This window comes from Panthera uncia (assembly GCF_023721935.1).
Source record: "Panthera uncia isolate 11264 chromosome A1 unlocalized genomic scaffold, Puncia_PCG_1.0 HiC_scaffold_16, whole genome shotgun sequence".
NCBI lineage: Eukaryota > Metazoa > Chordata > Mammalia > Carnivora > Felidae > Panthera > Panthera uncia.
This window is the reverse complement of record NW_026057576.1, coordinates 67823173-67848034: the sequence shown is the minus strand read 5'-3', so window position 1 is coordinate 67848034 and position 24862 is coordinate 67823173. Positions and strand designations below refer to the sequence as shown.

The 24862-nt window shown below is 42.1% G+C and overlaps 1 protein-coding gene across 2 annotated transcripts in view; it reads right to left on the bottom strand.

Annotated features, from left to right (window-relative positions):
• UBAC2 (UBA domain containing 2) overlaps positions 1–24862 on the bottom strand; it is a 171555-nt gene that overhangs the window by 30474 nt on the left and 116219 nt on the right. For both annotated transcript variants that reach the window (XM_049647498.1, XM_049647497.1), the window contains exon 7: positions 5276–5518. In XM_049647498.1, the coding sequence (XP_049503455.1) occupies positions 5276–5518 (243 nt within the window). The remainder of the gene's footprint in view (positions 1–5275; positions 5519–24862) is intronic.

Genomic DNA, 24862 nt, shown 5'->3' with positions numbered 1-24862 from the left:
AGGAGTTAGGCAGGCAGACCTTGTGTGTGTGCTGGGGTGGGGAAGCTGGCGTGGGGATGTCTGTTGTAGGCAGAGCGAGGGGCAGAAGTGAAGGCAGGCAGTGAGAAACAGTGGGGCTCTGACACACTGCAAGCAGCTGAGCAAGGTTACCCTAAGGCTGCGTGTGGGGCCGGGGGAGGCCATGGAAGGGCTCTGGATAATGAGTGTTAATGACCTTAAAAGCCATAAAGGGCTTCAGAAGGAGTTGGGTGGAGCAAAACGGTCAGATTGGTGGTCAGATTGGTGGCGTCAAAGAGATCACTCTGGGGAACGAGTGGGGCGGGGGCTGGGTGGGGACAGGGAGGTGATCGTGGCAAGACTCCAGGTGGGATGCAGAGAGGGAGTGACAGCTTTCCTTCTCTCGGGTGAAGCCAGATGTCCTGGCTCAGGTCTTTCGGCAGGTGATGGTGCTCTCTGTGAGGGGAAGGAGTGAGGAGGAGAAGCCAGTTCAGCAAAGAAATGGAAGGCATCAGGTGCCTGTGGAGCATGTGAGTGGAGATGCCCAGTAGGCGGTGGGAGGTTTAGGTGTGGAGCCCAGGAGAGAAGAGTCTGGTCCTAATCTAGATCTGAGCTGGAGCTTACTGGGGTGGACTGGAGGGACTGGGGGTCCCCTACTGGGATGACTGAGCCTCAGGCAACAAGAGGGAGTCAGAGGAGCTCAATGAGGAGACTACCCTCATCCTGGCCGTGGCGCTCACAGAGCTGAATTTCAAGATGGCCTCCTATCTGTCTCCTCCTCCCTGCTCTCCCCTTTCTCCCTTCCACCATATGCACTGCAAGAAGATGGATTTTTCTAGAACACTGTCTACCTTTACTACCAGCTAAACTGCTTTTCACAGCCTCCTATGTCAAAACCCAAATCTGCTGTCAGGTGTAAACAGCCCTCCCTCCATTACAGGTGGAAGCATGACTTCCCATTTCTCACTATGTGCCCTCCACGCCTCAGTCAAGGGGCCTCTATCATGTGCATGCTGGTCCTCTGCTCAGGGGATAATCTGCCTCGTGTCAGCCCACCCAGTCCTGCCGATCCTTCCAGGCCCTGAACCCACACAGTCTCAGGCTGCACTGACGGCACTTCTTCTCAGACACCTTACCGCTCCGGGAACTCAGGCCAGTGTACCGTTGTTCCCGGGTTTTATCTCATTCAGTCTGTCTGCCCAAGCTCCCTGAAGTTGATCACAAATTCGTTAAGGGAAAGGACATGTTTTTCACTTCGCTTGTGCCCACAGAGTACCCACCAGTCTTGCTCAGAGTTTCCAGTAATGACCGACCGACTCTAACCCCAGAGCCAAGTGAGGCCCACAGGGGGTGGGTGACAGAAGGAACTAAGCCACTGCCAGGCAGTGAGAGGAAATATGACAGAACAAGGCAAAAGAAATAAAAATGAATACACTGAAACAAACATTCCAAAATAATGCTGAAGTCTTATCTATCAGAAACCTCCACCACAGAAGAGGGGGACAGAGTGACTCAGCCAACAGACATGAGCCAGCCTCTATCACCGGCCACCCCAGGGTTGGCACGTGGACACAGAAGCCATGAGGGCAGAGATAGAGGCCCTGTCTCGCTTCAAGGGTGAACCAGCTACTGACGGCAACAGACACCAACACTGAGCCCTCATACACCATCCCTCGAGAAGAAGCAAGTCGGTGCGAGACTGACTGCACCGGGCCCTTCTCTCTGGAATGTGCCCACCCCCAAATTCATAGTTGAAGTTCCTAACCCCCCATGTGACTGTATTTGGAGACAGGGCTTTTACAGAGGTAATTAAGGTTAAATGAGGTCCTAAGGGTGGGACCCTGATCCAACAGGACTCATGTCCTCATAAGAAGAGATGCCAGGAGCACGCATACTCTGGGGCAAGGCCACATGAGGACAGAATAGGAAGGTTGCCATCTGCAAGCCAGGGAGAATCCTCTCCAAATACCAAACTTCCAGCACCCTGTCCTTGGACTTCTAGTTTCCAGAACAATAAGAAAAAAAATTTTCTGTTGTTTAAACCACTTAGTCTGTGGTACTCGGTTATGGCAGCCTGAGCAACTATAATAAAGGCAGCAAATCTTTTTTTTTTTTTAATTTTTTTTTAACGTTTTATTTATTTTTGAGACAGGGAGAGACAGAGCATGAACAAGGGAGGGTCAGAGAGAGGGAGACACAGAATCCGAAACAGGCTCCAGGCTCTGAGCTGTCAGCACAGAGCCTGACGCGGGGCTCGAACTCACAGACCGCGAGATCATGACCTGAGCCGAAGTCGGCCGCTTAACCGACTGAGCCACCCAGGCGCCCCAAAGGCAGCAAATCTTAACTGAAATCGACACATATTCAGGTTATAGGTCTGTCTGCCTTTTCTGTCAACCACCATTACTAACTGTGGGGTTTACAGAAGTTTCATCTACTGACCACGGTTCCAACTAACATCACATCAGACCACAAGGCCACTTACAACAAAGTATGCACAGCAGCAAAAAGACCACGGGATGTAGTGACCCTCACGTATCATATGACCTGGGAGCTGCCACCTTGCCAGATCAATGAGACAGCCAGTTGAAGGTGTAAGTGAAATGCCAGTTTGGAGAGGATGCCCCACAAGGACAGCACTCTTGGCCCCCGCATACAGTGCAGACCCTAAATCAACAACCGCTATCTGGGGCTGCATCCCCAACAGTTGGATCTTGGAAATAAGAGACAGGAGGGGATGGGACCCTGATTACCCTCTTACCCAGTGACCCACTTGGGAATCCGGCTTCCTGCCCCTGAAGCTCTAGACTCAGTGGGTTTAGAGAATGTGCCGCCCAGGAGTGGAATGCTTCCACCAGGGACACAGTAAGAGGCCATTACATCTGGAGTTACAGCTGTGGCCCAGTCATTCTGGGCTTGTGTGCCAAAAGACCAGCAGGCAAGGAAATAGATCACCACCATGGCAGGATTAATTAGCCCTAATCCTCAGGAAAAGGCACAGACAGGGGGACAAAAAGTAGGAGGGAAAAATATGTGCAGCACCAGGTGCTGCACTAGGACATCACTTGGTACTCCCTTGCCCCGAGGTTTACAGTAAATAGATAGACAAGGGCAGCAGACACAGCCCGAGAAAGGCATGGTGACAGGGACTCAGACCCCACAGGGATGAGGCTCCATGTCACTTCACCAAGTGTGCCTTTCAGCTGAGAGTGGAATGGGAAGTAGTGGAGGGAGACGATGACCAGTGTGGCCTGGAGACCAGCTGCAGCAGAAGGGGGTGAAGTATGTCCTGCTAACACTCCTCTTGAAGGTTTCTCCTGGGAAAAGAGCATCGCTGGAATCTGGGAAGAGCCGCTCCGAGAACTTATTACGTGAACCAGGAGGATGCAAACGGCACAGAGGGTGGATAGTTTGGTCCCCCCCCCCCTCCCCGAGCCGCACCTCCTCCAGGACTGAAGGCTCCACCTTCCTGCTGCTGTGGGGGTGCCGGCAGCTGACACCTCTCCAGGGATGCCCCCTCTGTGGATGGTGTGCATCTGACAGCCAGTTGGCCTGAGACCTGCAATCTGTACCCAGTGACTGACCGGTGGAGGTTCCATGGTTCAGCTCCTGGGCCGGATCTGGGGTTCTCTCTGTTCCACAGCTCTCTGTAAGGCTGGCTCAGACCCTCTTCATAACTGCTGTTCAGCCACCCTGTGTCCTTCGCCACCCCTCCCCCAAAAGATGCCGATCCTGACAGTGTTGTCTGAGAAACTTCATGCACAAAAATGTGCCTGGGGACGCCCAGCTGAGCAATGTAACTTCCCCGGCTTGCTCATGAGTACAAGGTCCACAGCTACCTGACAGGGAGTCCAGGCATACTGAAGGCACCTCAGTCAATCTATTTCCCCCAAATCTGCTCTTCAGATGTTGGTGAAATGGTGCTGTCATCAATCTATTATATCCCATCACCTAAGCCAGAAACCTCAGAATCGTACCCTCAGAATGGTACCCTATGTCTTTCTCTCCCTCACAGCTCTGCCCGTTCTGCCTGGAACATATTTATACTCACAATGACTTCATTTTTGGGACACTGATTATTCTTAGTTCCCATACTTTTCATTCTTCCTTCTGTTTCCTTGAAGGATCCAGCTCCTCCTCTTGCTACATACAAAGCTTCGTCTATAGCCTATGTTCATCGTGGACGTAATTCTCTTAAAGAACTCATCTAGCACCTTGCTTTCATCTCTCGACCCTACAGAGCTGACTCCAGATCTATACCTCCAGCTCTGACCTCTCTAAGAGGGAGGTCTGTTCTCCGCATTTAGCACACAGATACATCGCAGGTATCTTTGTTGTATGCTTCAGAGTCATCTCAAGTTCAAATACATCTCTGGGGAACAACCTGTGCTTCCCTCTTTCACCAGTGGACTCAGCCTGTTAATAAGGGGCCCCTTCTTCTACCCCAGATACAGACTTTGGGACTGACATCTCCAATGGGACACCAGATGCCACACTCGATCTCACTTCTCCAGACCAGTGTGAGGCCTGCAGACCTAATTCTCACACCCAGGGAAGGCAGGAGCTAGAGAGATGGCAGGAGAGAACAGTATCCTCTCTCATACCCCAGATGGTAAAGATGGAGACAAGAAATGAAGAGCCCACTCACTGCGCTGGCTCACAGAATGGCGAAGAAAGATCAGGTATGAGGTTTTGGCTGATAGATAGTAACCCTTGGAAGACAAGTGTGCTAAGAGAGTGTTTGAATACAGCAGTGTTTGTAGATAAATGCTCAATATTCCCTGATGATTGATACCAAGCCTACAAAAACAGCATTTATTTGATTCACTGGTTGTTCCCCTGAAATTTTCTTACCTCCGTCTTCTCTCCATTTCAACCAAGGAAAATCAAGAAGTTTTAAATGTGTTCTTCACCCCAGAGCACATGATAATAAGCACTTTAACAGGAAGACATTGTGGCTTTTACAAGATCATAAGAACAGATAAATATCACGTCTTGTTAACTAGGTTGGTGTTTCTCTAAGAAATAACGTTTATCTAATAGAAGTGGAACAAGAATGTCCAGTTTGACCAGTCTTTCAGCTGCCATTTATTTTTTTACCTTTAAAAAACCCCGAGAATAGCCACTATCAGAGACCTACATCCCACCTGGGAAAACGTCAAATTATCCACACTTTGACCTGCAGGACTGAAATATCCTCTCTCCTGCACACACAGCCATAGAGGCAAGCATACCCAGGCCTCTGAGAGCTTCTGCGGATCCCTATCTTGTCGCTCACCTGCTGCCTCTGTCTTCTCACTTGGGCAAACTGAGACAGCATCAGCTGCCGGTCCAGCAACTCCATCGTCTGCTGTCTTTGGATGTCCACTGTGGCCCCCATTCCGACTCTGGCTTCGGCCGTGGGTTCTGAAGATGAGAAGATGGGCTCAAGTGTCCGGGAAAAGAACTTTGCCATCCAGCTGGGAACGTAGAGAACCCGGTGAACTTGAAATATTTTGCTGTTGTAGCAGATGCCTGATATCTGAAAGAGGAAAGTCCAGCTGGGTTGTTTCACTGTAACAATGTTAAAGAACATATTTAACACAGAAATCAATAACCACAAGGTATTTCAGATCGTATTTTTCATCATTTTAGCAGTGTCAGGTGATAACCAAAATCCTACCAGGTTGCTGAATGATAAGCAGTACAAATCAACAAAAATTTATTCAGTAAACAAATTTGTTTTTTTAAAGCTAGAAGAGACAGCAAAATTCTAACCACGTAACACTAAAAGTACTGGTAAAATATTTAAAAAGCAATATTTTAAAAAAAGAAGCTACATAAGACCTGGTTATCAAAACACTTTCACACTATACTAGCACTGTGGTTACTCTTATTGGCAGATGGCCATCAAAGAGAGACACTGGCAGAAAACAACTTTAAGGGTGTAATCCAGCCATGTAATACATTGATCAGAAAATAGGGGCGGCTGGTGGTTCAGTTGGTTGAGCGTCTAACTCTTCATTTTGGCTCAGGTCATGATCCTAGGGTCATGGGATCGGGTGCCCGCATGAAGCTCAGTGCTGAGCATGGAGCCTGCTTAAGATTCTCTCTTTCCTCTCTCTCTCTCTCTCTCCCTTCCTTTCTCTCTATCCCTCTCCCCAGCTTCTGCGTGTGTTCTTTAAAAATAAAATTAAAAAAATTATCAGAAAATAAAGACAATTTAAAATTTACATAGTGTTCTAGTACATTTTTCAAGTACTGATTTTTCTGGTTTTAAAATCCTCGCCAATAGTTAGTAATTAATAATTCTATTTACAGCCAAGCCTACAAAACTCATATCTTTAAGGTAATTCATATGGTAATAGATGTCTAAAGACTCTTGGTTTTCTAGGTTAAGTGAGTATGGCAATTCCTTTGTTAAAAAAAAAAAAAAAAATCTTTAGGGGCTCCTGGACAACTCAGTCGGTGAAGTGTCCAACTACGGCTCAGGTCATGATTTCACAGTTTGTGAGTTCAACCCCACGTTGGGCTCTGTGCTGACAGCTCAGAGCCTGGAACCTGCTTCAAATTCTGTCTCCCTCTCTCTCTGTCCCTCCCCTGCTCGTGCTCTGTTTCTCTCTGTCAAAAATAAGTACATATTAAAAAAATTTTAGTGAAAAAAATATTCTGTGAATTTTATTCTTAGGATAAGAGATTATTCACACCAAATTAGAACATAACTGATAATATGCTAATAGGAGAAAAGTACACTTTAATATTTTCTTAATAAAATTTAAATCAAGTAGGCAAGACTTGTTGAGCATCTAGTATACACCAGGCACTGTTCTAGGCACTCAGGGGACAGCAGAAGACAAGGTAAACAAGATCGTACTCTCAAGGAGGTAACAGTGGCCAACATGGAGAACACACAGTAAATGAGCAAACAACAATTCCAGATACGTTCTGTGAAGGAGACAAAATAAAGTGGCTTGGAGAAGGGACCATCTTTAGGTCAGATGTCAGGGAAGCTTTGGAGAAAGTGACATTTGAGCAAATATCTTCAGGATAATGGGATGCCAGTGATTCGAAGAACTGGAGGAAGAACATTTTAGGCAGTGAAAACAGCAAATGTGATGCAGGAGTGAGCCTGGGAACGTCTATTAGAAATCTTAGTGGTGATATCGACCGGGCAGTTAGATAGACAGACCTGGAACTTAGGGGGAAACTTAGCACAGCTAAAGATTTAGAGGTCACAGGCACTGACAGCGGTTAAAGCAATGGGACTAGATGAGATAACAGCAAGGGTGCGGGACGAACAAAAGGGCGAAGAGGACTTAGGATTCAACCCAGCAACATTCTGTGGATGGACAGAGTAGGAGAAGCGAGTGACGTGATCTGAGAAGGGCTTTCAGGGGACAGGAGGAAAACCAGGAGGGCTCCGCATCACTGAAGCAAAGAGAACAGTGTTTTAGGCTGGGAACAGCTGGTGATGAACCACACAGCTCCGCCACGTTCAAGTAGGACGGGGAGGAAAATGACCGCTGGACTTGGCAAAATGGAGGCGTCTGATAACCTTCTAGGAACAGCTGTGGTGCAGTGGTAGGAGCCAAAGACAGACTGGAGTAGAGGGAAGAGTGAAGGTAGAGGAGCTCTGGTTTCAAATAATTTCCATGTCACTTTTCTCAACAACGGTACAGAACAACATAGAAAATGAAAACAAACAAATTCCACGTTCAGTGAAACTAGAAAGCATCTGTAATCCTGAACTACACTAAACCAGATGGAAAACACATTGAGGAATTATAAAATACCTTGGCATATGGGGAAAAAAGGTAAATCCAAATGCTGGCAAGGTGGCTCAGAGCTCAGACAGGCTCAGGGATCAGAGGCAGGCGGGGGTGAAATGGGGCACTACTTCACTCTGTGGGAGAAGCGGTCTGGCCTCCTGCCCCCACCCAGCATGGTGCATGCCACCCCTACCCTCCCCCCCCCACCCCCGCCTCAGTGTGGCTCGTGCCTACTCTCCTCCACAGGGAGAAGGTAAGAGCTCTGTGGGGCACGAATCAAAGAGACTCTAAAGTGGGCAGAGCAAGCCCAGAGGGGAGGCCTGGGGTTCTACCCATGAGATTCCACACAGAGGAGACAGGTCCTCGCAGAGGGCCCAGAAGAAGACAACAGAGCGGGTGCAGGGAGAGGGGGACTCTACTTCAAGAGATAATAGTTAAAAGAGTTTTCCAGAATTAATAAAGAATACAAATCTCAGATTGGAAATGTTCAAGAAGGACAACAAAAGGAAATTGATATCTAGATTCACTGTAGTGAAACAAAGAAAGAAGTCCTTAAAAATAACTGGAGATAAAATATAGACAGCCTAGAAAGGAGAAACAATGAACTCTCTGCAGAACAGCAAACTGTTATAAAGAAAACTAAAAAACTATAAAAAGGCACATAAAAAAAACCCTAGTAATAAATAAAGGCATCATATCCATGAATAGGAATTTACCAAATTGTTAATATACTAATTTTCACCAAATTAAGATATAAATTCAATATAGTTTGAAATAAAATCTTTTTTTTTAAAGTTTATTTATTCATTTTGAGACACTGAAAGAGCAGCATGAGGAGGGAAGGGCAGAGAGAGAGGGAGAGAGAGCATCCCAAGCAGGCTCCTTGCTGTTAGCACATGATGCCCCACGTGGGGCTCAATCACACAAACTGTGAGATCACGACCTCAGCAGAAATCAAGAGTCAGACGCCTAACTGACTGAGCCACCCAAGTGTCCCCAAAATAAAATCTTACTAGGGTTTTTTGTTGGAACTTAAATAACAACTCTAAAATGCATTTGGAATATTTAAAGGTTAAGTGTTAAAAACATAATGTTGGGAGAAACAATGCAGACAAAAAAATGTATACATTATATGATTCCACTTTTGTAAATGGATTGATCTGAACTATATATAAATAAAGTGGGAAAACCAGGAAGGGAGCATGAGGGTGATGACCATATGTCCTAGGAGAGGAGTCACAGGAGGGAGGGGCACCAAGAGGCTTCAGAGGCTGTTAGGACTCTAGCATGCATGGGTCTCAGGTGTGTTCACTTTACACTGATTTGTTGGTTTCATGACATTTATGGTTTTAGGCACATTTAGTATGCCATATATATATATATATAAAAACATATTTTAAAATAAAAAAGAAAGGATCCAGAATGGCCAAAGTAATTTTAAAGAGACATAATAAGGCTTACCAGATTTTAAGATCTGATCTAAAGGTGGAATAACTAAAATAATATGGTCTTTATGTAGAGCTACCCAATCTACCTAAGGAACAAGAGCACAGAAGGAGACTCTGGAGTCCCTTATGGTAAGGGCATGTGGTACACAGCAGGAAAGGGTAAGTGGAGGGAAAGACCAGCTGAACTCAACACGGGGATAAAGACAAAACAGACCCCCTCTCTCCAACACCATGCATCAACTCCCAATGCATTAAGGAAACAGATAATTCACCGTACTTTAAATCTCTCTGCACAAAATATGGAAGGCACATCTTTTTGACACTGGGATGGGGAAGGATTTTTAAATATGGATCAGAGAGCACAAACTATAAAAGAAAACATTTTAGTTTACAATTCAAAAGCTACGGTGTGCCAAAAAGTCACCATAAATGAAGTGAAGGGACAAGAGCCTAAGGAAAGTACTCAGAATCCTCGAAGTCAATCAACAAAGGTAGTATTCAAAATAAAGAGTCTCTATACATTTATCAGAAAAAGACAATCAACCAAACTTAAAAAGCAGGTGAACAGGCAATTTCAGAAGAGGAAGTTCACAAGGGCAACAAACACATGAAAAGATTTTATTCTCACTTGTTTTTAGGGAAATGCAATGTTAACTATTATAATAATTTGGAAAAAAATGGGAAAAATCTGGGATCAAGTTTTGGTGAGGACGAGGAGACCTGACAACCCTCACAGTCCTGAGGACAAGTAAAATGGTGGTTCAAGCTCTCTGGAGAGCAATGTGGCTGTGACCAGACCTGAGCTGAGCTGAAGGCTTGCCTCAGGGAATGCTCTACTGCAGTGCTGTATTTAACAGTTAAGAAATGAAACAAAGTGTCTCCAGGAGATGAATGGTAAAAGACCGGCTTATTCATCCAAGGGATCACTAAACAGCAGTTAAAATAAATTGGGTGTATGTGTGTTCATATATTTTTTATTTAATTTATTCTTTAAATTAATTAATTTTAATATTTATTTACTTTTGAGAAAAAGAGAAAGCGTGTGAGCAGGGAAGGGGCAGAGAGAAAGTGAGACACAGAACCGGAAGCAGGCTCTGGGCTCTGAGCTGTCAGCACACTGCTTGACGTGAGGCTTGAACCATGAACCGTGAGATCATGACCTGAGCCAAAGTCGGATGCTTAACCGACTGAGCCACCCAGACTCCCCTTAATATATTTTTTAAATGTATCATACATTGTAGCCATCTTTCCCCATGATTTCAAAATTAAAATAATAGTATAGGCTATTTATGGACACATATAGTAAGTACAGAACCACGGAGAGTGGCTTCTTCTACAGCAGGATGGGGAAGAGAGGAGTTGTGGGGGTAGCACTATCCGTGTGTGTGTGTGTGTGTGTGTGTGTGTGTGTGTATAATTTTTTTTTAACAAGGAAAGAGATAGGAAGTGTTATGGCAAAAACATATAATGGATTGGAGGCAAGGAATTAGAAATGCCTTTTCTAAAGATCTGGGTAGGAAAGAAAACAGAAAATGGGGCTGTATTGCATTGATTTTGCTGAAGATAGCAATGTGATGTTATAAACATAACAAAATAGGAAAATAATTGACCAAATTAGAACTGTGAGATTTGAATTAAATAAAAAATTTAAAATGTTTGCTTTTTCGATTCAAAGCCTCAACCATGATTGTGAGTTTGTCTATTTCTCCCTTTATTTCCCTTTTAATGTCTTGTATGTATTTGGAAACTGTTATTAGGCACACATATAATTGACCCTTATCATAACAAAGTATCCCTTTTTGTTTTTAGTAATACTCCTATAGCAACCTACTTTGTCTGATATGAATGTGGCATTTCAGCTTTCTGTTTCCATGATATATCTTTCTTTATCATTTGACTTTCAACCTTTGTGTGTGTGTGTGTTTACAGTGTGTTCTGTAGGTTGTATATAGCAGTTTCTGACTTTTAATTCCAGTCTGACCATTTCTGCCTTTTGATTAGAGTGTTGAACTCTTCATACTTAATGTACTTACTTTGATATATAGTTGGATTTTGCTATTTGGTTTCTATTTGTTTCATCTGTTTTTTGTTGTTTCTCCTTTCCTATTTTTCTTTTGTGTTAAAACAATAGTTTTTAGTACTTCATTTTAATTAATTTATTTTTTTTTTTTAGCAATATCTCACTGCATATTTTTCTTGTGTTTGCTATAGGGATCTTACAGAATCCATCTTTAACTTACCACAATGTGTTTAGAGTTAATATTGAATTACTTCAAGTAAAATATAGGAAACTTGCAAGAGTTTAGTCTCACTTAACATCACCCCTATCCAATGCCACTTTTTTGTCTTGTATAGTACACCTATATACTTCATACTATCAATATGGTGTCATTTTTGCTTTATGTAATCATGTTTTTTACAGAAATTAGGTAAAATAATAAAAATCCACAGCTTTTGCCTCTATTTAAAGAGATCACAATTTAGCAGAGGTTCTTAATTTGCAGAGTAGGGGAGTAATCGATTCTTTCAAGGAACTGACGAAAGCTAAAGATTTTCACTCTCTTGCCCATGTCTATGCCTGCCCCCCACCATCATGGAAACACTCACCAAAATTGTGTGTTCAGTTTTAGTAAGACCATCCTGTGAACAATTAGGATAATTTATAACCCATTAATAAATAAGTATACTACTGTAAATTCTGGCAGGGATAAAACAGGGCTTTTGTGCTCATTTGCTTAAATTTCATCGGAAGGGTTCGCTTCCTATTTGAATGTGTGCTCTGGAAGAGGAAGAAATGTGGTTGGTTTTGATCCGTTTGACCACTGTACCTAGAACAGTGTCTGGCACATAGTAAGAATCGTTTAAGTATTTGCTGAGAGAATGGCTCTACAAAAATAAATACGTTATTTTAGATTCACCTGTCTATGCCTCTGGTACACCAGTATGACCTCAAGTTGTCAAATAAATAAAATGCTATTCATAAATGTTTTAGCTATTCATAAAGGATTAAAATATGAAGAGCTCAGGCAGTTTAGTTTCTTATTAATATTTGATAATCACCACCCTTTTCTACGACAAGATGGGGAAGTTAAGAACACCTGCATTAAATTCTAAGTTATATACCTCATTACTACCATGAGCTTTCAGAGTGTATTATTATTACACCACATTTAGACATTACTTTTTTTAATGTTTACTTATTTTGAGAGAGAGCGTGGGCACTTAAGCACGAGAGGGGCAGAGAGAGAGGGGGACAGAGGATCTGAAGCAGGCTCCAGGCTCTGAGCTGACAGCACAGAGCCCGATGTAGGGCTTGAACCCACGAACTGTGAGATCATGACCTGAGCTGAAGTTGGACACCAACTGAGACACCCAGGTGCCCCTTTACACATTACTTTTAACTTTAATTTTCATAATCGCATAAACCTATCACATACTGGGACTTCTGAATGAGAGTTTTCTCGAAACACACAGTTTGTGGGGGGAAAAAAAGACAAAGAGGCTTTAAAAATAGACCAGATGCTCAAATTTGCATGTCGAGAGGCCAGGGGAAACACTAACAGAGGGGCTCCGGTTAGGCCCTCAGAGTGGGAAGCCCAAGATCAAGCTGACAGGCCCAATGACAAGGGACAAAGCAGTAGCACTGGTCTCGGGAAGGCCGGGACTGAGGTCCAGGATGACCAGATATGGAACAAGTGGCTTGGTCCTGGGAAGGCCAGCTAGAGCCAGAATCAGAGCATTCAAGCCACAGGAATCAGGAATCCTGGCCCAGGAAAAGAAACCCAGAGGTCAGGAGAGCATTCTAGGCCACGTGCAGTTGAAAGCACAGACCAAAGAGCCAGGCCACAGCCCTGGATTAGTGCTAGGAGCTCCCCATAAGCTAACAGAAGCTATTACCTCATAAATCTAACTGAGAATGTAAAACTCAGGCAATGCTTTTCTTTTAGGCCATTAGTAAACATGGGCATCAATTACACTTATGCTGATTTTTCAGGTTAGTAGTCCTTTTAGAAAGGGAACCATGAAATAATGCTCATCGGGCAAATAAAGAATTTAATTTGCCGGGCATACAGTAGGTGAAACCCTCTTGATCATAGGCAGTAAACCTCAAGTGTCCTCTGGTCCTGCTCAATATTAGCATGAAACCACAGCCGACAAAGGTGAGAAACCATGACTGGGCAAGGACACCCACCCAGGTGTTTAATGATCTCTTTCTGCAGGCAGCTGTGGCTGAACAGAAACCTACACAGCAAACTGCACCTTGGGGTCCTGTGAGCCATGGTCCCAACATTCAGAAACCTATCCTCTAATGGGACAATAGGATAAACACCAGGAGCTGCTCTTCTGGGGAGAAAGCGCTGCATTCACAAGACAGGGACGAACCAAGGGAACAAACGTCCCTTGGCACAGGGACCCTGTCATACGGACTTCATATGCACTCAGGTCCTAAAGAAACCAGACTGACTGAGGTTTTTCATCCAGCATTTATTCTCTCAACACATACTTAACATTTACAATGTGCCAGGCTGGTTCTAAATGCTGGGATACAGCAGGGAGCAAAACAAAGAAAATCTTTTCTCTTAACAGAACTTACATCTACCTATTCCCTTTCTTCATTAAAAGAAACAAAGGAGGAAACTTTGGAATTACTTTTTTTTTAACCCAAAGAATATGTATGCAAATTAGAATTGCCTAAAGTTATTTCTGCCATTTGTGATTAATTATGAAATGATTATTCTTTTCATAACAGACTGAATCATGGGACTTTCGCATTTATTGAAAGAGTCTTGCAATCTTGCTCTTTGTCAAGTGCAAAAATGATTCAGATGAACTTCTTGTAGCTTTCCTCTCTTTTAATATCACTTAAAAAAATTTTTTTTAATGTTTATTTATTTTTGAGACAGAGAGAGACAGAGCATGAACACGGGAGGGGCAGAGAGAGAGGGAGACACAGAATGTGAAGCAGGCTCCAGGCTCTGAGCTGTCAGCACAGAGCCTGACGTGGGGCTCGAACTCACGGACCGTGAGATCATGACCTAAGTCAAAGTCGGACGCTTAACCGACCAAGCCACCCAGGCGCCCCTAATATCACTTTCAAGTATCTGATTAAAGCACTGGGTATCCTGATTCTTGGGGAGTTAAACTGGAAAAGGGATGGAATTAGATTGATCACAGAATTTTTCTTTTCTTTTCTGTTCTTTGCTTTGAGGAAAGAGGGGAAAGGGACAGAGGGAGAGAGAGAATCCCAAGCAGGCTCCACCCTCAGCATGGAGCACAACGCAGGGCTCAAACCGACAACTCTGGGATCGTGACCCAAGCCAAAATCAAGAGTTGGATGCTCAACTGACTGAGCCACCCAGGTGCCCCACAGATTGTTTCTAAATAAACTGTCTTAGGAGGCTGCTCTAAACTTCTCCTTTTGGAAAACCACAAATAACAATGCTTATATACAGAAGTTTATTCTCCTTCATGTTATAAAAGCTCTAACTAACTTAACTGCATTCCAGGCAGCAGAGGGAAGAAAATGAGGGAGGACAGAAGGACAAACGCTACTTTAAGGAGCCTTTCCAGAAGTCCCACCAACATGTGGGTTTACAGCTCACTGGCCAGGATGCCAGGATTTAATGTGATGGCGATACCCAGACGCAATGGAAACTGGGAAATGTGATATTTTATTTAGTTGGAGGCAATATTGACCCAAATGAGATGAAGGTTCTGCTACTAAGGAAAAAGTATGTCAGGAGACGAGCGTCTTCAGCACATGGGAAAAGCTTAATCAGGTATATTAACATAAATCCCTTTCAATACTCCTTTTAACAAGGATATCATCCCCCTTTAAAATTACATTCACTTTCATAAACTGATTTAAGAAAATAAAGAGAAAAGAGACTTATATTGAAACTTGTTTCCTAAATAAACTAAAAATGAATGTGAAGATGTAGGACGAATTATGCGTTTACAGATATAGACTCAATGGTGAAAAACACAATGCTTTCTAAGGCAAGAACAAGACAAGGATATCCATTCACCACTTTTATTTAACACTGTATCAGAGGTCTTAGCTAATGCAGTAAGAAAAAAAAAAAATAGGCACAGAATGGAAAGGAAGAAGTAAAACATATAAACAAAATGTATTTCTTAATGACATGATCATGTATGTAGAAAACTCTAAGGAATCCATTGAAAAGCTACCAGAAATAATAAATTTAGCAAAACTGCAGGATACAATAGCAATATATAGAAATCAATTGCATTTCTATATACCAGCAACAAATAATTAGAAAAGAAGTTATAAAAACAACTCCATTTAAAATAGTATCAAAACCCACAAATACTTAGGAATACATTTACTAAAAGAAGTGCAGGGCCTATATATACTGAAAATTTAAAAACTGTAATGGGGACTTAAAGGCTTGCTAAATAAATGTAGAAATATACCATATTCATGGATTGGAAGACCCAATATTGTTGAAATGTTTATATTAGTTATTTATTGCTGAATAACAAATTGCCCAAAACTTAGTGGCTTAAAAACAATAAGCAGTCGTTATACACACAGTATATATGGGTCAGAAATGTGAGGGCAGATTCATTAGGTGACTGTGGTTCAAGATCTCTCACAAGGCTGTAGTTAAGATGTTAGACTACCTGTGCTCATATGATGACTGGACATGAAGGATCAGCTTCCATGGTAGCTCAAAAACACAACTGGCAAGTTAGTGCTGATTGCTGGCAGGAGGCCACAGTTCTTTGCCATGTGGACCTGTCCATATTGCTGCTTCAGTGTCCTTGGGACATGGCAGCTGGCTTCCCCCAGAGCAAATAATCTGAGGGAGCAAGACAGAAGCATCTGTGTCTTTTATGACCTGTTCTTTGGAGTCACACACCATCATTTCTGCCATAGTGAACTGTTAAGTACAAGCCACACTCTAGGAGAGGGGAATTAAACTCCATTTCTTGAATTCTGAAAGGATTTGTGGGCACATTTTCAAATAATCTCAATAGCAATTCTCCCCAACTAATCTATAGTTTCAGTGAAATCTCAAACAAAATCTTAATTTGTTTTTGAAATCTTAATTTCTTTTTTTTAAAAGAAATTATAAGCTGATTTAAAAATGCATATGGAAAGTAAACATTCCAAAAACAGCTAAACAAGTTTTGAAAAAGAACAGCACTGGAAGACCGACATTATGTGATTTCAACTTAACATAAAGCAAAATTACTCAAGACAGTATGGTACTATGACATATGACAGTATTGGCGTAAAGATATGCATATAAATCACTGGGACAGAAAAGAAACTCAAGAAAGAGACCCACACTGGTTAACTGATTTTCAACAAAGGTGCCAAGGTAATGCAAAGGAGCAAACAGTCTCTTCAACAAATGGTGATGGAATGATACTAGATAACTGTATGGAAGAAAATATACCTCAGCTCTTACTTCACAAGAATTACACTCAAATGGGATCACAAACCTAAATGCAACAGCAGAAAGTATAAATTCTAGAAGAAAATATCGAATAAAAATCTTTGTGGAATTGGATTAGCACAGATTTCTTAAATAAGGCACCAAAGGCTCAAACTATTTTAAAATTGAAACACTGAATTAAATCAAGATTAAAAACTTTTGCTCACTGAAAGACATAATTCAGGAAACAAAGAGGCAAGCCACAGACTGGGATAAAATTTTTACAAAATATATCCAACAAAGGGCTTATGTCCAGAATATAAAAAGAATCCTTTTAACTATTATAAGACAAATGTAACCCAGTGAAAAAGTGTGTAAAATATTTGAACAGATACCCCACAAAGGAAGATACACAAATGGCCAGCAGGCAGAAGATGTTCAAACCATTAGTCATTAGAGAAATGAAAATTAAAACCCAAGGTATCACTACATGCCAACTAGAATGGCTAAAGTTAAAAGAGCTGACAAAACCAAATGCTAGCAAGGATGTGGAGCAACTGGAACTCTCACGTATTGATGGTGGAAATGGACAACAGACAGCCACGGTAAATCATATTGTACTACTTTATAATGTTTAACATACATTTATCACATGACTCAGCAATTCTCCTCCCAGATATTCACTCAAGAGAAGTGGAAACATGTCCAACACAGCATTATTCCTAACAACTCAAACCTGGAAGCAATCCAAATGTCTATCAACTGGTGAATGGGCAAACTGTGGTACAACCATACCACAGGTTAATACAGTAACAAGGACTGAGAGTAATAAGACCAATCTTAAAAACATCATGTTACCTGAAAGAAGTAAAATACAAAAGAGTTCACACTGTACAATTCCAATTATATGAAATTTTAGAAAAGGCAAAACTAAAATGACATAAAGAATATGAGTGGTTACCTGGGCATGGCAGTTGGTAAGAGGACAGAGAACAAAAGCAAAAGAAATGAAAAAATGATCAAGGTGAGGGGGCTGTTTTCTACCTTGATGGTAGTGTTCGTTACCTGACCATATATAATTATCTTGATTGTTACACGGCTGTATACAATTACCAAAATTCACCAAAATTTACACTTAAAACTGAATTTTATTGTATATAAATAACACTTTAATAAAAGTTTTGGAGAAAAAGAAGTTTTCATAAGAAAGTGAATGTGAAGATCTAGAAAGATCTAGACATTTCTAGATACATTAATCTTCTTTTCAATTTTATAAGAGGTGGGACGTTGGTAAACTAAAAACAATCTTCAGCAACAAAAACTTCTGATATATTGAAAATGTTCCCAGCTAACATGAACTAACAGAACTTTTTGGGAGTAAGCTATGCCACTGTTTATAATTAATAAATTCAAAATCACATGCATTGATTTTACCATAGTCCTTTCCCACAGGCTATCATTAGGATAGAAGAGAAATATCAACACAATCAGTCCCAAAAAGGAAGGAACATTGGACACTTCTATTTAAAAAAAGCAACCAAGAAACAGTTTAAAGAGATAATCAAAAGTGATTGAAGGGTTTCCATCTGTTGATAGGAAAACAATGAGAAGACCGTGGGAAACTGCTCTGTGCTGCAACTGACATGATAATCTACCAGTAATCATTTAAAATTGACAAGTACGGGTGTTTTCTTGGTAACCTCGTCCTTATCTTCATTTCTTTCTCCTTTGACCAGTAGCACTTCATTATACACATGCACGCGCACACACATACACACACATATTTAAAATATATATATTTAAAATATACACGTGCATATATATTTAATTTTTTTTAATGTTTGTTTATTTTTTGAAAGAGAGAGAGCGTGAGTGGGGGAGGGGCATAGAGAGAGAGAGAGAGAGAGGGAGACACAGAATCCGAAGCAGGCTCCAGTCTCCGAGCTGTCAGCACAAAGCCGCTGATGCAGGGCGCAAACTCACGAACCGTGAGATCATGACCTGAGTCAAAGTTGGACGCTTAATCCACTGAGCCACCCAGGCACCCCAATATATATACATATATATATGTTTAAATGTTTATTTATTTATTAAAGTTTATTTATTTTTGGGGAGAGAGAGAGAGAGAGAGCGCGCATGAGCGGGCCTGGGGCATACAGAGTGGGAGAGAGAGAGAATCCTAAGCAGGCTCCACACTGCCAGTGCTGAGCCCCCTATGGCGCTCAAACTCATGAACCGACGAGATGACGACCTGAGCTAAAATCAGGAGTTGAATGCTCAACTGAGTCACCCAGGTGCCTCCAGGTTAATATATTTTAAATTATCCTTTCAGCTTTTTCAAAGCCTTTTAAATTTCATTTTCTTGTACATGACAATGCCAGAAACACAAAGCAAGGAACTATTTGTTGAAAGGTGGGGTTTCAGCTGTAATTTTTTTTTTTTTTTTTTTTAGATTGTTTTATTTTTTTTTCTTGGGGAGGGAGGTGCAGAAAGTGAGGGAGAGAGAGAATCACAAGTAGGCTCATGCTCAGTGTGGAGCCTGATGTGGGGCTTGATCTACAACTGTGAGATCATGACCTAAGCCGATATCAAGAGCTGGACACCCGGGGAGCCTGGGTGGCTTAGTTGGTTAAGTGTCCGATTCTGCTCAGGTCATGATCTCATGGTTCTGGAGTTCAAGCCCCGTACTGGGCTCTGTGCTATCAGCTGGGAGCCTGCAGCCTGCTTCAGATTCTGTGTCTCCCTCTCTCTCTGCCCCTCCCTACTCATGCTCTGTCAGTCTCTCTCTCTCAAAAATCAACATTAAAAAAAACCAAAAAACAGAAAAGAGTCTGACACTCAACTGACTGAGCCACCCAGGTGCCCCTGAGCTACACCTTTAACCCATTATATGGACGACCAGTTAAATATCTTAATCCTAGAAGAACAAGTATGGCAATAGGCTGGATTCTTTTTTTTTTTTTTTAATTTTTTTTTTTTTATTACGTTTCTTTATTTTTGAGAGGCAGAGAGAGACAGAGCCTGAGCAGGGGAGGGGCAGAGAGAGAGGGAGACACAGAATCCGAAGCAGGCTCCAGGCTCTGAGCTGTCAGCCCAGAGCCTGATGTGGGGCTTGACAAAACAGGAGATCATGACCTGAGCCGAAGTTGGACACTCAACTGACTGAGCCACCTAGGCGCCCCTGCTGGGTTCTTCACATCAGGATAGTAGGGGCTGCCAATGGGATAAGCCCACAAAATTCACAACAAAGGTTACAGAAAGTTGTCGACATGTGTCTTTCAGCACTGCTGGGTACTTTTAAAATTTCTTTATATCCAGGATCTCCCTCCTGATTCATGTCTACAACTGACAATGACCAGGGCCCCATGTTAGTGGTGTAGTCTAGGGAGGATCTAACAGTAACTTTGTGCATGTCTTGTGGTTGAAACTGAAATAGATGAGAGCCCTGAAAGGAGCAATGAGAGGCCCTGGACCCACTGGACTAGGACAAAACGTCTGGCCGTTGGTCCTGGCACTACCACACATCAGTTGTGCAGTCAGAACTTCAGCTGCCCCATCTCTGAAATCTTTGATTTCCCATTTGGGAAGCCCGGTTTCTCTACCACTGCAGAGCTTGTGTTAACAACTTAGTATGGTAGTACACACTGAAAGCACCCTGACAGTCACAAAGCATTACAAAGTAATGCTTCGTAGCACAGAAACTATTTTGTGAATTCTGTGAATAGTGAATTTTGAAACTCAATAATTATTTATAGATTATTTTGGGATTATAAAGAATACTGTCTAATTCCTAAACTGAAAGACAAGATGACTCAGAAAAAGCTTCAAGGTCAGGACCTAAATGAGTGAGATTTTGCTCGGAAAAGAAGGGACCTAAGGGTGAAAGGAGGGATATAGTTGGAAGAAACTGCATGTGGTTATATAAATCTACCTCTTAGGAGCACAGACACTGAAGCTAGACTACCTGCATTTGAACTCTGTCTTCACTACTTATTAGCTTGTATTCTTAACAAGTTACTTAATCCTCTGTGCCTTTGTTTGTTTCATCTATAAAATGGGGATAACAGTCCCTATTTCATCAGGTTTTTATAAATGCTAATTAAGATAATATTTATAGGGGCGCCTGGGTGGCTCAGTCAGTTAAGCGTCTGACTTCAGCTCAGGTCACGATCTCGTGGTTCGTGAGTTCAATCCTCACATTGGGCTCTCTGCTGATAGCTCAGAGCCTGGAGCCTGCTTCAGATTCTGTGTCTCCCTCTCTCTCTGCTCCTCCCACCACTCACTCACTGTTTCTCTCAAAAACAAATAAACATCAAACAAAAAATATATAATATTTATAAAGTGCTTGGAAAAGAGCTGTATTAGTCTGCTTTCTCTAGGCTGTCTATGCTGTGGGAACAGACCATCCCAAATTTCAGCAGCTTACAGCAAACATTTATTTTTCACTCATTTTATATGTCGGCACAGCCATGCTCCATGTGTCCCCTTCATTCTGAGGTTTGGGCTGAAGGAGTAGCTTCTGTCTGGCACGTGCTTTTCTCATGGCAAAGGGAACAGAGGAATGGTGGAGCTGTGCAGTGGTTCTCAGAACTTCTGCTTGAGAAGCATGCATCACTTCTGCTCACAGTTTAGTGGCTAACCTGAGTCACAGAGTAGAGGCTGATGTTGACAGAGCACGGGGAGGCCCCGCAGGGCGGCCCCCACTAGAGAAGGGCAGCACATACTTCGAGCAAGCAAAAGTATCTGAAGAAATAACATAATCTCCTACAAGCGCATGGTACGAAGTAAAGAATAAGTGACGACTTAATGGCACAGAATCCCAAGATAGGACAAGATGTTCGGGAAGAGTCAAACTTAGCCAGTTTCTCTGAAATATATGGCACATAGGGGACAGACTGGTATGTGAGGCCAAATTTTGAAAGGAGGCTGGGTGTTTGCCTACAGGTGAAAGATAAAGTGCAGCAATAAAAATTTAACACCTGTATTTTATAAGCACTTCTGTGACAGCTTTATCAAGACACTGGTGATAATAAGTTCATTGATTCTACACTGAGCATGTAAAAATCAAGCCTACTGGACATTCCCTGTCTAACAGGACCTTCATACTGTCAGCCTTGAACTCAGTGACAACTGTCACGCCATGGTAGAGGACAAAAGGGTTCTTTCAGTAGGTCCTGGCTACATGCAGTCAGGATGGGTGAGAGGGGCAGAGAGAGGAAGGGGAGGAAAGGGGGCTAAAGGACGAGGAACAAATGAATCCGTACGAGAGAGACAACGTGTGCTTGTGATGTGCGATACGCCGATAAGCACTCCATTTGGTGTTGGGATTATAAGCACCATGTTAACTGCAAGAAGGTGAAGGCACCCTGTACGTCTGGATGTTCCTGGGAAGTCACTACTACTTCTTACACTTCTACACATGGCCCTTCCACAAGCCCAGCCAACTTCCCAGCTCTATCCAGCCTTGACTTCTCTCTGCTGGGTCTGCCCTCAGTTCAATGAACTGAAAACCTCAGGCATCAGGTGAGTTTTCGGACCCACTCTATTGTACCATTCTTTGGTCAATCCAGAGAAGAAACAGAAGGGAAGAAAGAAAAAAAGGAAGCATGAAGAGAAGAAAAAGACACGAAAAGGAGGAAAAGGAACAGAGGACCCAACATACCATTCTCATTCACCAGGGAGTAGTCAGGGCTCCAAACTTAACTCCAAAGAGTTTAGATCTCCACAGACTATGCTAGTTCCATAAGCTTTCCCCTTAATGTTATACCATGACTTGGAAAGCCAATCAACATAAGGTTCTGGGGACGCTTCACTGGCTCAGTTGGTTAAGCATTCAACTCTTCATTTTGGCTCAGGTCATGATCTCACATTTGTGGGATCGAGTGCTGCATCACTGCTTGGGATTCTCTCTCTCTCTCTCTCTCTCTCTCTCTCGCTCTCTCTCAAATAAGTAAATAAACATTGTTTTTTAAAAAATCCATAAGGTTCTGTCTGATGCTTTTTCTTTTTCAGCTACCATAAGACAATGTCTTATATTTTTTCTTTAAAACTATTGTGGATGGATGAGTAAAAAAGCAATCATAGCCCACAAATGAGGCATCCTGACTTCTACAGGATTGCTCACTTTTCCCTTCCTCTTTTTCATGATTTACAAACCCTAATGAGACTTCTGTAATCTCCCACCATTGTGAGGCTTTTTTGTTTTGTTTGAAAAGCTTTAAAGATCCCCAATGCCTACAGAAGGAAATACAAACTCAAACCACATTCAAAGTTCTAAATAATCTGCCATCAATCTATGTTTCTAATCTTATTTTTGGGTAGGGCAGATTTTTTTTTTCTCCCATTAGGTTGCTTGATCATAAGCTAATCAAAGTCTGACATATTGTAGAGAACAGGGAAAGAACGCAGGAAACAGGCAGGCTGCAAAGGATAGCTGAAGGGGATAAGCCTGGAGTCTGAAAAATATAGGCCTGTCTCTTAATTTGTCCCCAGAGAGTTCAAAAGAGGACCAAATGACGATAAATATATGAACTGTAAAAAGAAAATTGGCGAAAGCAGGCTCTTTCTGTTTTAATCATTCCAGAATCAGCTCAGGCCCGAGACTTCAACTTTTGAGAATTAGGGTACATCCCAGTGGTGATGACTCACTACTCTATGATTCATAAAATGGCAGAAAATGAAGAAGTACAGGGATATGGATGGCCCAAAGGCTCTCTGCAGAAGCACAGAAAGAACTTAAATAAAGTTCAGTAAGGAAACAACATGGTCTCTAAGGAGAAAAAGTATTAATGTGTAACAAGACCAGAGAACTTGTTACTATATAAAGAATGCCCCCAATTTCTTTTTTAAAAAATTTTTTTTTCAACGTTTTTTTAATTTATTTTTGGGACAGAGAGAGACATAGCATGAACGGGGGAGGGGCAGAGAGAGAGGGAGACACAGAATCGGAAACAGGCTCCAGGCTCCGAGCCATCAGCCCAGAGCCTGACGCGGGGCTCGAACTCACGGACCGTGAGATCGTGACCTGGCTGAAGTCGGACGCTTAACCGACTGCGCCACCCAGGCGCCCCAAGAATGCCCCCAATTTCTGAAGGCCGCTCACCAGAGACCTTAAGAAGACAGTCAAATATGACAGTGAAAATGTGATGGAAGCAGGTGGGCACTAACACCTCGAAGTTCGTGCTTGCACTGAGATATTTCACTTGGCTATCGTAGCCAAGCTTTCCAATTACAATTTTGTGACCTTTCATGGAAACGGTTGTTATTTTAAATATTAATGGTATTAAAAACCAGAATTAACAAAGGAGAAACAATACAACATAAAACACGTATTCATGACACATGTGAATAATCTCGAAGTAATCTTTAAGCAAACCTGAATGCCCCTGACCCTTTCTGGGCAGCAGGTGGAATCTGGGCTGGATCACAAAACAGAACTGAAGAGTGACAGCTGTCCTAGGCAACTGACTTAGTACTGCCCTTGGAAAGCTAAATACTCTTCCCCTCTCAACCTAGGAAAAAAATTTAGTCCTCCTTTTCTCTGTGACATCACTGAAGACAGAAAGCAGGCTCCTACTTAAGTAAGTGCTGTCCTGACTCAACTCTATCAACCACTCTCCTTTCAGTCAGTGAGGTATTTTAAAGTTTTATATTCAGAAACATTTATAATCATGCAAGAATAAATAACACAAGGAGAGATTAAAAACTAGCCTACCCAAAATAAACCCACCAGTAACTAAATAAAATAAATCTGAAGTTGGCAGCTTTCCAGAAAAGCATGAGTAAAGTTTGTGGTTTCTATGACAGCAGATACACATGACTTATGTTTTACACAAATGTCTTTTTCAAAAAAAAGCTCCTTCTCCTAAACAACACAGAATGGCCAGATTGAAATAAAATCGCTTCCTTAACACACACAGTATGTCAGGAGAACTATTGGTTTCAATGCTGGAAGGTGAAATTTCATTAACAGGTTTCCTAATATGCCCCCAGAACACTCAATACCATCTGTGCAGTTCTTTTTGTAGTAAGAATTTTATTTTATTTTTTAGCATTTGATGTAGGATTAAGAAAAAAAAAAAAAAAGGGAAGTCACTTGATATACATGGGAGAGAAGTCACGTTGAGCAACAGACATCTGGGACAAGCTGTGGCTTTGTGAATCTCAGACCCTGATTCTATAATCAAGTAATGTGTAAACCGAACATTCACAAATAATTTTAATATCCTTTATAATTATCCGTATCTAAAGTATACTATAT